Source organism: Syngnathus scovelli, chromosome 7, assembly GCF_024217435.2.
Source record: "Syngnathus scovelli strain Florida chromosome 7, RoL_Ssco_1.2, whole genome shotgun sequence".
Classification (NCBI taxonomy): Eukaryota; Metazoa; Chordata; class Actinopteri; order Syngnathiformes; family Syngnathidae; genus Syngnathus; species Syngnathus scovelli.
Window position 1 is genome coordinate 5,921,688 of NC_090853.1, and position 13,112 is coordinate 5,934,799.

Consider the following 13,112-nt stretch of genomic DNA (forward strand, 5'->3'; position numbering starts at 1 on the left):
GGGAGGTGTGGGAGCTGTGTCTCCGTGGAAGTGGACCTCACCCCCCAGCCATCTCCCTTAGCAGGGGACCAAGTTGAGAGTTCAATGGTCACCTGCTGTGAGATCACTCGTCATGCAAAGACTTTTTATTCTTCTGCAGTCTAAGAGCATGTGGCATAACATCACTAAATAGCTCTTAATTGTTATTCATTAAACTAATGAGAGGTGAATAATAGATGCGAAATGATGACTGTGTAAAACCAGACAAAGTTGAACTCGAGTGTTACGGGACGGGGCGGTAGAATACAGGATAAGTAAATAGTGTAGGTATGCAAAAGAAGGTGAAAGTTCTGATGACTCTATTTGAACTAGTTGGATTAGCCATTTTGTTTGCAGCGGATGAGACATTGATACAAACAGGCAGGACATGTCTATGGAAGATTCCATGGAATCAACACAAACTCCAGTGTCTAGTCACAATAATTAAAATCTTACTAATTGGGCGGTTATTCTTCGGAGTGCAGTAAAATAATTGTGTGTGTGTGATTTGCGGACATGTGTGCGTGTGTGTTTGTGTGCGTGGGTGCATGAGTGGGAGAGAGTGTAAATTTGATTAATAGGTCAAAGGGTGGCGTGTGCCATGCTGATGTTTGTTGTCTTATCTCGTGGACTTTGTCACAGTGGCTTCATGTCATGAAATTCGAGGAAAAGGAATGAATGTACCCCATCACCAACAGCCACATACTACACTATATAGTGGCTAGATTGAAAGTTAGTCAGCCATAGAACATTGACCTGTGCAAAGCTCTCCATTCCACCGTCACTGTGCAGCGGTGTACAGACAAATCTGATAAGGATGATCCACATATCAGCTGCAGACTTCGGAGCTGCTGACCAAGATGAAAATGGGCCTCTCAGAGGAATGGCTTTTATCTGGGACAGCAACCTTTGAGATGGCACTCAGTGCATTTCATCGATTTGGCATTCACACTTATCCGTCCATCTAGATAAGCGCCATAATTGTTATCAAGAGGACCTCAGTGCTCCTCCAACCTGCTCATTTCATAATGTTTGTACTGCGATGACAAATGTTGTGCTACATTTTCAACATATGCTTCTAATAGTCATAATTTGTCATCCATTTACTTGTTTTATGGGCAGACAGGTGCAAAACGATTTTCAAGAGCTAATAAATATTTAATAGGCAAATCCACCACTTGATCAGACTCTGGCTGAGGGTCAGAGTTCATTTCATTGTTGCAGCTGATTTCATAATGGAGCACCGTTCTAAAACCAGCAGGGGAGGTTATCTCAGCTGTAAGGAACACTGAGGAGCTCTTCGCTTCCAACCCTATCCACCCCCCACATTATTTCAGATTAATCCGTTCAACCCTTGTGATGATGTTTTTGTCATGGCACATCTGTTGAACTCTGCTTTTAAACTTGGGTCAAAGCTGTGGTTGTGTCATTGTAGGTTGCTTGACTCTATTTGAGTGGGCAAAGCAAGGTCATTCAAAATGAACTCAAATAACCAGAATAACTCTAGATTTTTTTTATTATCATCCAATATTCAAACGATTACTAAAAGTCAAAATATTGTGTTCCAAATAGCCTGCCATGAGGTAATAGGTGACTATACTATCTTTCTTGTTTATGAGCGTCGCCATTTACCTCAAAAGATAAGGAACCTGCCAATACGCTGGTTTTTTTCCGAAGCGGGGTGAACAAGGGCATGCAAAGTTTTTTTTTTCTATTTTTGGGAACGTTACTACTTGAGATGTCAATCCAACAATAAATCTGTGGGTCTCCTGATTTCATACGCATGTGATTTAGTGAATCATTTCAGACTCAAGGCCAGTCAGTGGGTGTCTAATACTCAAATTGCCCAACAAGTGGAGGTTATTCACCCATTACCCAAAAAGTCAAAGCAGCCACGTAAAAAAAAAAAAAAAAGGATATGAATCAATGTCAGTGACTCAATCAAACAACAAAAATCAAGCATAGAACAAATAGTCCCTTATAGTTTGTTTTTCTGATTTACATGACATAACTAGTAGTTTCCTAAGATATGAATTAGTTCGGGTTAGAGTTGGAAATAGCACACGCACGCGCGCGCGTGCACGTGATTAAAATGTAGTGCAATATGAGAAGTGTGCACATTCGGTCGGACACGTACGGTAGCCGTGGTTTCAAGTCCTACGGAAGGTGACGTCATGCTTGAAGGTGAGCTGACGAATTTTTTTTGTACACGCCTTGAAAAGATACTCATCTCCCAAATGTAACCAAACAAAAATAGCAGACTGGCGAAGCGCGAGACGGTTTTAACATGAAACCAGTTTTGCATGTGCCATTTAAAAAAAAAAAAACTGTTAGCGTCAATCCTCCCCCAGAATCTAGGACAAGTAAAATAGCTGCTTGGCTTTAGGATTATGCGCTGCTATTATTATATGAGCATTTCTCCCAAAAGATTTGAATGAAACATTTGCCATGGAGCATCCTTCACCTGTCACGTGTGTGACGACGTGTGTGACGAAAATGCTTTTGACATCAGATTTGTTCTCCAAAATTACCGAGGGATCGCCTTTTGCTTCCATAACGCTCATGTCTTGTCTGCTTATAGGTAAAATAACAATTATTATTATTATTAATTTATTTTCACATAATATAGGACTTCTTGTTAGCTGTCAGCAGTAGCTATGAGTAGCTTGAAGAATCCAGAGTCTGATCACTCTGAAAAAGGTAGGCATTGTGTAAGCATATCCTATGCCTAAACATTCAATCCAATAACTCCATGTTAGACACATATGTGTCCATTTTGGGGCTGGCTGAATCCGATAACTGCGATATTAATTGCTGTGATTTCTATCAGATATCAGGGTGTACGCACGGGACATAGGAATTGATCCAGACAATGAGCCAGAACTTTTGTGTCTAGCTAAGGAAGCTATATTTGCCCATCTGCCCCCAGGATGGACTGAAAGGTAAGTGATGCAGGCCTCCATTTTGACTTCTTTATGGTTTGACACAGTGTCAATTATTTCCATAAGTGACTTATGTTTATTTATTTAGCACTTTTCCACCTCCAAAGAACATGTTGCTTATTAGTGGTTAGATTATGACGTCAAGATATTACATACACGATTAACACACCTGTTAAGTGAGCCAGTGGATGACTGACTCGGGCTTAGATGATGCAAAACTGTCAGCCATTTTGATGTGGCAATATTTAGAAAGCTGGAGCGACATTCATGTCAGCATTCACGGTTTGACCTGTTTATAATACAACTTTACCACCATCTTGTGGCATCTTGGTGCAAAGGAAGTACTCGTTGAAGTGAGTTGAGAAACCGTTATGCTTTGGCGTCACCTTGTGCCTTCTACCTGTATGTACAGGGAATTCTAAATATTTTAGGGAAACCTCAATTAAAGAGGATTGCCATTTGGCTTCTATGAATAATAAGGGTTCACTAACTATGATGATGTGCTCATGAATGTACCTGAGTGTGCCATGGACTTTTTAGACTGGATTTTTTGCTGTTTATTTTATAATTTGGTTTTTCAATGTGCCAATTAAGTCCTACTCTTGACTCCAACTGATTTTACCCCTACAGCTATGATGAGAGTGGAAAGCCAATATTTCACAACCACTATTTGCAGACAACCACTAATGAACACCCCTGTAAAGTGCAGTACCGTAAAATGGTGGCTCAGGAACGTGAGCGTATCCAGCGCGCCGGTGCAATCCAACTGGACAGAAAAGAGACTGAGGAGACTAATAATACACACGCAGTGAGTGGCTTAAAGATAAATACCCGCCCCAGTCCACCCACAAGGGTGAGCCGGAGTCTCTCCCATCTGACTAATGGTGTACATGTATTTGGAATCACACAAATTGCTGTCCTTGAGCTCTTTGTCCAGTTGATAGATCTCTGACTCCATGCAATATAGTAAGCATCTAGATTCTAGGGTGAAAAAAAAAATCATATTTGTCTGGCCCCACTTTTTAATTGATTCCTGCTCTCCTGTTAAATTCCTCCTTCGACTTGGTTCTATCCATCACCAGATCGCAAGCAAATATTGTGCTGCTTCCTTTTTTAGGCACGTTTCTTCAGTGGATTCTTAAGTTTAATAAGCTGCAAGTGTGATGAAACAACATCCCTGACACTGATCAGCTTTGACGACGATGTCACGTTCTCAGAAAAGGAGGTACATTTACACACGTGTACACTTGTCAAGTCTTAAGATTTCAGATGACATTTTGCTGTCATGTACAATTATATAATGTGTGTTGAAGTTAAATTGTTTTATTCATGTGTGCACTTGTGACCACATCTAGTACTCTGGGGGCACTGTTAGTGGCGGTCTAGGAGAGAAGTTGGAAATCCTTCTTGATAAGGCCCATTCTTGGGACCAGAGTAGCGGCTCGCCGCTGCAACAGGTACATGAACTTGGTTCTAGCCAATGTTATCCTGTGTTTTCTCAGGGTGCTCAAAAAAAACTTCAAACTTCAGCTTAAAATGCAGAGAATTTGGTTGTACATTGTACATGTGAATAATAAAGCTCATTTATATAATATATGGTTATACATTTATCTATAATCCACTCATTGTGACCCTTAATGGCTTAGTGTTGACTTGTGAGATTTTGCTAAATTATTTTAACTTATTCCACACTTTTCCGCTCTTTTAAGGCATGTAGTATATAATCTTTCATTATTTTCTTTTCTAATTAAATAATAAGCTGTCTAGCGGATTTCCGATCTCCGACAATTCTATTTACTGTGATAGTCAGCTGGAGACGGATGAAAAAGATGAGGAGACTGATACTGACAAGAGGTTTGTTTTGTCTTTTCATTTTGTTTCATGATGTCATTAATGTTATAAACAGACAATAAAAATAATTTGATAAGTCCTAAATTTTCCCAACTGTTTTACAATGTTTGCTCTGACAGAACAGAATTACTTGGACTCGTTCGTCTTCATTATGATGTCACGTGTGTGTGTCACTTTTGACATTTATTTTTTTATTTATTGGTTTATTTATTAGTTTATGTATTGGTTTATTTATTTTATTGTTTGGTAGTACAACTTAAATTGATTTACACCTCTCGTTCAACACTCCTTCAGCCCAGATGAATCAGGAAATGACTCCTCTGGTGAGTATTACAATAGTGGATCATAAACTAGAACACAATCAGAGCACTGATGCTGTTTGTGACCCAGCAGCCAAAGAGGACCAGGAGAAAGACATTTTGAATAAACCTGGAGTAAGTAGAGTAACTGATAAATAATGATTTGATCAAATATGTGTAAAATTTGCCAATGGCGAGTGCAGTATTTCGTTAAAAGTTTTTTAATCGACAGTTGAATCAATTTAAATCTACTCCAAAACACAATAAGGTGATCCAGTGAAAATATTTGCTTTGTCAGCGTTCTTTTTACAGAGGATTCTTGAGTGTTTTAGGCTTTGGGAAGGGTGAATGTTTTTTCCATGCACCTTCAAGCAGTGATCATAAAGACAATGGCATCTCTGCAAAGGAGGTAACTGTATATCACAATTGCTCATTGAATATAATTGCTTCAGTTGTTGGCAGAACTACTTTTGTGATAGTGAAAAAAAAAACTTTTTTTTGTGCATGTGTACAATTCTGTACACTTGCTGCTGATAGTTGGCTGTAACAAATGTATTTCCAGCAAAACTTGAATGTTCTGTGCATATTTTATTTTGTCAGGGTTTCTTTCGCAGTGGATTCTTGAGTATTATGCATACCAGGGAAGATGATCAAGTAGATATTGGTCTCATGGCTGAAAAGGAAGTGAGCAACACCAGTAGATGAGTAGCAAAACAAAATAGTTGCAGGGGCTCTCCTGAGATCTTGTTGACTTGATAGTGTTGAATTAAAAGTTTGCTTTTTGTCCTATTTGTGTCCTAAAGAATCCTCTTTGCTTTGACTATCTGCTAGAGATGGATGTCAAAGAACGGGCAGATCAGGTGACTGAGGCTCCCAAAAGGTTTGTCTTGTGATCTTTTTGTTTTGTTTTCTAGAATATTCTGTTATAGTATTTCTAGAAAATAGTGCCTGATCGAATTTGTGGTTAAATTTTAAAAAGCAATTCCCCACTCTTTTTATCGCTGCCTGCAGCCAAGCAGAATCAAGAAATGAGTCATCAAGCAAATACGTCTGGAGTAAACCAAAGGATGGACACAACACAGGCACTTTTGATATTGAGGGTTCAGAAGATGAGGAAGAAGACTCACCCATAACAGTTAGTGGCTGATGGTTGAAGTATTAGTCTAAGTTTAGTGCAATGGCAATATAGATACTGTGTTTCAGTTCATTTGCTTCCACAAAGATTTTTTTTTTTCATTGCTTGTTTGTTTTCATTTTATTTTGAGAGGGTGGATTAAGATGTAATGTACATGTTTGTGTTTGTATTTGTACCGTAGGACTCAGAAGTGGCCATCAGGGTTGTAGATCCAGCAGAGGAGATAACTGAGCTTGAGGTCCAGTCTGACGACCAAAGTCCAGAATCACCAGAGCAGGAGGTATAAATTAATTAATTAATTAATGATTAATCAAAACTTGATCATTATTTTGTTCTTGTTGTGTTTTCAGGTTTCCGAAAGAGTTTTGGACAGCAGTGATTCTGTTTTTGAGACAGAGACTAGTAGTAAGAGGTTTGTTCTTCTAAATTCAATCATGAAAGCAACTATTAGCCTAAAAGCATCAAATCAACCACAATCGGACTGTTCTGATTATCTAAGAACACTTTACGCCTTTTAGCTGAGCAGCTTCATCACTTTGTGTTAAATGCAATAAGTTGTCATTTTCAAAGAAATGACATGAAAACTCCAAAATTAGAAAACAAAATACAATTTCAGAGTGCTATCTGTGTTTTTTTTGTGTGTTTTTGTACTATTGTCCTCCCTGTAGCCAAGACGAGTCGGGGAACGACTCCTCTGTTGAAGATGAGGACATCCAGTGCGGTGTTACTTGTGGGCGCTCACTAGCTAAGCACAAAGAAGACTTTCCCAAAACAAATGATGTGAGTGGATGTTTGAGCACATGAACGTGTGCCAAAGTCTCTGTGGAGTAATTTACATTGGCTGTATTTTACCACGCACTAACTTATTTTAGGAACAATCACCAACAGTCATATTATTTTTTGCAACATATAAGTAGTCACAGCGATCACATTTCATGCCAATAATGTTGTCGTCTACTTTGAAAAGTTTGGAAATGGGCTGAAATTTAATTGACCACATGTAGAAAACCCAATCGCCACATAAGAAGGTCCGAGTGCTTACCTCCAATACACTGTGAAGCGCTCTCTAAACCACAAGACTTAAAATATTAAATGTGTCCAAACTTCTTACCAGGTGTATATTTATGAATTACCTTGTCAACAGGTACCAACTAAGGAACTGCTGAGAAAGACGGAAGAGGAGAAGGAGGAGGAGATGGAGCTGTTTGAAAGGGAGATGGAGAAAAAAATACAACTCCGGAAGGAGATCTTTCTGGATGTTGAGCAATCAAAATGGCAAAAAGAGTTGAGTACACTCTTTTGCCAGGAGGAACTGATGAGAGATGATGGGCCAGCGGAGCAGTCAAAGAGGGAAAAGGAAATGATGTTAAGTCACCAACTAGACCAGTTGAGGAAAGAGGAAGAGGAGGAAATGGAGAAATTGAGGATAGAGAAAGACAAACAAATATGGCAACAAAATGAGGCGATAAGGAGAGAAGATAAGTTAATGAGGGACAAAGAGACAAGTGTACGGCTTCACCAGGAAGCATCGAGAATGAAAGAGGAGGAGATGGATCAATTTGAAACTGAAATGAAGACAACACATCTCCACAAGGAGAAACTCCTTACGGATTGTCAGGAGAAGCTTTTGAGAAATAAAGAGGAGGAAGCAGAGCAGTTCAAATGGAAACTGGAGATGCAAATGCATCTCTGCCAGAAGGAAGAGGAGATAGAGCAATTGAGGCACATCCAGGAGGTACGGATTAGTCGGCAAAAGGAGGAGCTGATAAGCGAGGAAGAGGAAGAGATTGCTCGATTGATGACGGAAAAAGAGACAAGAGTCTGTCGACAAAAGGTGGAGTTGAGGAAAGAGGAAGAGGAAGAAGTGGAGAGATTGAAGCACGCAAAGGAAATGAGACTTCGTCACCGCCGGGAAGAACTGAGAAAAGGGGAAGAGGAGGAGGAGGAATGGTTGAAGAAGGAAATCGACATGAGGAAATGTTTCTTTGAAGAGGAGATCAATAGAGCTCAAAGGGAGGCAGAGCAGTTAATGATGCAAAAGCAGATGAAGCGGCAATTCTGCCTCGAAGTGCTCAGGAAAGAGGAAGTGGAGCAAGCAGAGCAGTTGAAGAGGGAAAAGGAGATACGGATGTTTCAACAAAAGGAGGAGCTGATGGAAGAGGAAATGGAGGAGGTGGCACTCTTGAAGAAGGAGGTGGATGAAAGAATCCGTCGCTACCTGGAAGAGCTGAGATGTGAGGAAGAAGAGGAAGCACAGCAACTGAAGCGGGAGAAGGAGATGAGAATGCAGCACCACCTGGAGGGGCTCCAGAGAGAGGAGGAGGAGCAGGCGGACGTTTTGAAGAAGGAGAAGAATGTTCGATTTAATCTAAGCCAGGAACAACAGCTAAGAGAAAAGCAGGCGGAGGAGGAGAGGTTGAAAAATGACATTGAAAGGAGCAAACGTCTTCATGAAGAGGAGCTTCGTAGGGAAGAAGACGAGGCTCAGCAAAGGAAAAGGGAAAGGGCCACGAGAACACATTTACGACAGCAAGAGGAACTCAAGAGACATGAAGAGGAGCAAACGGCGAGAGACAAAATGATGCGGCTGCACCAAGAGGAAATGAGGAGAGAGGAAGAAGAGAACGAGCAGTTGATGAGGGAAAAGGATTTGAGGAACTCTCTCTTAACCGATCAACATAGCAGAGAGGATGAGGAGGAGGAGGTTGCGTGGCTTAGGAGGGGCAAAGAGATGAGGATCAGGCTTTATCAGGAGAGGCTGAGAAGAGAGGAAGAGGACGAGGTGGAATCTTTCAAGAGAAAACAAATGACCAGAATGTGCCTTCACCAGGAGATGCTTAAAAGAGAGGAAGAAAAAGAAGTGGAGCAGCTACAGAGGGAAAGACAGACGAGAATGAGTGTCTTCCAAGAAGAACTGAGAAGACAAGAGGTGAATGAGTTGGAGAAATTATGGAGGGAAATGACAGAGAGATCACATCACCTCCTGGAGGGGTTGCAAGAAGAGGAGAAACCTTTGATCGATGAAAATGCTGGGAGAAAAAATATTCAGTCTAGCAGTGAGGGAAAGAAGGCAAAACGGCTAAAGGGACAGAAGAAGGAGAGAAGGTTGGAGAAGGCCAAATCATGGCCTCGCAGGAAAGAGCACAGCACAAAGAAAGAAGCGAAAGGGCTTTTTATGAGAGAGATGGAGAGACCAAAGAAGGACCATGGAGAGGAACTGCAAAGCGACAATGAGGCAGACAAATCGAAGAGAGCGATGACACAATCATGGATAAGCCTGGAGTTGAGCACAGAAGGAGAAGTGGAAGGGCAATTTGCAAAGAAGATAGATTCAAGAACAATGTGCCACGGAGAGGAGAAAGAAAGGACACAATCATGGCTAACCCAGGAGTCAAGCACAGAAGAAGAAGTGGCATGGAAATTTCCAAGGAAGATGGAGTCAAGAACAATGCTCCATGGAGACGAGACGGCGGTGACACAGTCGTGGCCAAGCCAGGAGTCCACCACAGAGGAAGAAGTGGAAGTGCACTATGTAAGGCACATTGGGGCAAAAACAAGACTCCGTGGGGGAAGACTAAGAAGTCAAGATGAGGAAGTCGGCTTCTGGGAAAGAGAGAGCAGAGTGCCGCTCCGCCACGAGATGAAAGAAGATGAGTTTGAAAGATTTAGGAGAGAGAAGACGAGATCGTGGCCCTGCAGGAAGGCGCATGGCACAAGGGAAGGAGTGAAAGGGCTCTTCATAGGGGGAACGGAGACGCAAACAAGTCTCCATAAAGAGGGCTCCAGAAGTGAAGATGATGAGGGAGAGCTCTTCAACAAGGAGAAGATCCTATCGTTGGTCCGCCAGGTGGAGCTGAGGAAAGAAGAGGATGAGGCACAACAGTTGGAGCGAGAGAAGACCAAAACATGGCCTCGCATGAAGGAGCGCAGCACAAAGAAAGAAGCAAAAGAGCTCTTTAGGAGGGAGATCGAGAGAAAGAGAATGCTCCGCGAAGATGAGTCGAGAAGTGAGGATGAGCAGGAAAAGGGGCAGATGCAGCTCCATCTGAAGAAGGTGATGAGGAAAGAGGATAAGGAACAGCAGTTTGAGAAAGAGAAGGCAAAATCGTGGCCACGCAGGAAGGAGACGTTTAAGGGGGAACTCTCTAAAGATGAACTGAGAAATGAGGATGAAAAGGAAGGGAGCTTGGGAATGGCGCTGAGAATGTCGCTCAGCGAGGCGGAATTGAAGGAGATTGAGGATGAGGCAGAACGTCCAGAGAAAGAGAAGACAAAATCAGGGATTTGCACAGAGGAAGATATCAAATTTAGATTGATAAAAAAAATTGAAACACAAACAAGTTTCCATGAAGATGATGTGGGAGATGAGGAAGATGAGATATGGTGCTCCTCAGGAGATGAGGAAAAGGAAGGCCCGGTGGGGAGTCAGAAGCAGGTAGAAAGGTCAAGACAGGAAAATGAAACGCATGTCCAGCAGGAGGTAAGAAAAGATGATGCGGAAGAGGAGGATTTTTTAAAAAGGCAAAAACAAAGAAGGATTTTTCTTATCACTGAAAAACTGAAGCAAGAGGAAAAAGAGGAAGTGGAGGCGTTACAAAGAGAAAAGGACACAAGAATGCGCCAGTACAAAGAGAAGCTCCGAAGAGATGAAGAAGTTGAGGCAGACAATTTAAAGAGAGCAAAGGAGCAGAGAATTTGTCTCCTTCTGGAAAAACTGAAGCAAGAGGAAGAGGAGGAGGCAGAGAGGCTGAAGAGAGACAAAGAGATGCGAATGAGTCTCCTACATGAGAAGATGCAGAGTGAGGTTGAAGATGGGCAATCCAAGTGGGGAAATGAGGGAAGAACTTGCCTCCACCAGGAGGAACAGAACAAGCACGGAGAGAAGGAGAAAAGGACTCGAGAGGACCTGAGGAAAGAGGACAAGGAGGCAGCAGAGGAAACGGCCCAGGTCGGACAATCAAGGAACGAAAAAGAGAAGCCATCTCATCTCCAGGAGGAGGTTCAAGTTCAGGTTCAGAGAACACGTCACAGCCAGGAAACATCGAGGAACACCGAAGACAACGAGGTCGAGCAGTTCAAAATGGAGGAGAAGCGAACGCATTACTCTCAAGACAATCTGAAGACAGAGGAAGATAACGACGCAGAGCAGTTAAAGGTCGAAAGTGAAAATAGAATGGATCGTCTCCAGGATGAGCTGAAGAGAGAAACAGAGGAGTTGATCAACAAATTGAAGGCTGAGAAGCAGAAGAGAACGCGGCTCCGACAAATAAACCAGTGGGGGGAAATTGAGGAGAGAAAACTCAAGACTGAGTACAAGGAAAGGCTGAAGTAGGAGAATTGTATTTGTTCTTTGAACATTTATTTGTGTAAGGCATTCATTATAGTTTTTTTTTACAAGTATCAAAATATTTAATCGATTGCTCACATACAGGGCTTTGCGGCAGTATCTCCTGGCCAAGAGAAGAGATGAGGAGACCCTGTTGGACAAAATGTTTGAGGAGAAGGAGAAATTAACAGAATCTGCCTGGATGGACAGAGATGAAGATCAATTACAGTTCAGGTTTGGCATACATTTTCACACAAAACAGTGCAAAGGAAAGGCGGAGAAAATTGATGATGTGTGACCACGCTTGGGTTCAGGCAGGACCGTAAAGCTGCCATCAGAGCGCTTTGCCTCGCAATCGAAGACGAACGGGAAACGGAAAATGACAACATGAAGGCTGAAAGGAGGCAATTCTTTGAGCGCATTAAAGCGGAGCCAGAAGAGGACCTGCATGAACTGAGAACCAGATTTCAGGAAGACAGGACAGAGAACCTGAAATGTTTAAATCCAGAGGTGTGGTACCTGTTAAATACTTTCATCTTTTTGTCTTAAAAACACGTCTCCCTACCCATTTTGCACATATAGAGCACACTATAGTGAAAGAATGATTTTTTATTGCTGTACTCCTAGAGTTGATCAATAAATAACCTATAGCCAAGTTATCTTTGAAATGGTATTGAAATGTCCAATGGGGTAAACCAAGCAATTTCCTGATTTAGATTGTCTCTCAGCATGAACAAGAGAAGAGTTTCAACCCGGGGTTCCGTAGCACTTTTTCACCAACGAATAGGCCAGGTAGTATTGTTCTTATTACACTTTTTATTGACAACCCAAAATACTAAGTATAACTACAATACAACTTTAACTGTCTCTTATTTCTTATCCATAGCTCCGGAGTCCCAACACGAGATATTTAGTGCTTTCAGATCAACTTCTCAGAGGATCAAAACTGCACATCCCTCACCCTTTAGGCCGACTCTGGCAGCTCCCCATCCCAGGAACACCACACCTACCTACAGCACCACTCATCCCTCATCCCTGCTCAGTCATGCAAAAGCAACACTGCCTGCAAACCCCTTCATCACCACATCCTTGAAAGAAACATACATGATGAATCCTTCTGTTGGCTATTGTAATCAGCTGGGCCTGAACAGATTCAATGAGATCACGGTTTATCGTTTCCAAAGACAAAATTCACAATGGACTGCTTCTCCACTGTGAAGGCATTCCAATTAGTAGTTGATGGAGTGTATACATTTTATCCTGCAAAACTCTTTCTGCAGAATATCAGTATGGTGAAGTCAAAAATAGCAAATAAATGCATTATTTCTCTCAAATTAGAGATTCCAGAAGCAGTAGGAAAACAAATATTTAATCTTATCTGAAATTATAAAAGTGCCTTAATATATTAGAATAATAGAAAGGTTTATGTTTGAGTAGGGTGTATTAATTAAAAAAGTAAAACTCTTATGAAAGAAATAAACATTCATCCTTTTCAGAAAAAAAACCATGACCCAATTTCTAGATTCAACACAGAAATAATC

The 13,112-nt window shown here is 41.5% G+C and overlaps 1 protein-coding gene across 14 annotated transcripts; it reads left to right on the plus strand.

Moving 5' to 3' along the window:
• The first annotated feature begins 2,351 nt into the window (after nucleotides 1-2,351).
• Nucleotides 2,352-13,075, plus strand: LOC137839551 (trichohyalin-like). 14 transcript variants are annotated; one of them, XM_068651386.1, is made up of 20 exons: nucleotides 2,352-2,718; nucleotides 2,849-2,960; nucleotides 3,591-3,813; nucleotides 4,078-4,185; nucleotides 4,316-4,417; nucleotides 4,720-4,814; nucleotides 5,106-5,134; nucleotides 5,202-5,245; nucleotides 5,409-5,519; nucleotides 5,711-5,794; nucleotides 5,914-5,990; nucleotides 6,122-6,245; nucleotides 6,427-6,526; nucleotides 6,573-6,657; nucleotides 6,914-7,025; nucleotides 7,390-11,573; nucleotides 11,677-11,805; nucleotides 11,886-12,081; nucleotides 12,288-12,363; nucleotides 12,458-13,075. In XM_068651386.1, the coding sequence occupies exons 1-20, from the start codon at nucleotides 2,676-2,678 to the stop codon at nucleotides 12,787-12,789; spliced, it is 6,366 nt and encodes a 2,121-aa protein (XP_068507487.1). In that variant the 5' UTR covers nucleotides 2,352-2,675; the 3' UTR covers nucleotides 12,790-13,075. The 14 variants fall into 14 exon arrangements, with proteins under 14 accessions (XP_068507487.1, XP_068507482.1, XP_068507484.1 ...); XM_068651381.1 differs by having other exon boundaries at nucleotides 2,352-2,599; XM_068651383.1 differs by having other exon boundaries at nucleotides 2,352-2,599; nucleotides 12,300-12,363.
• The last annotated feature ends 37 nt before the right edge of the window (nucleotides 13,076-13,112 follow it).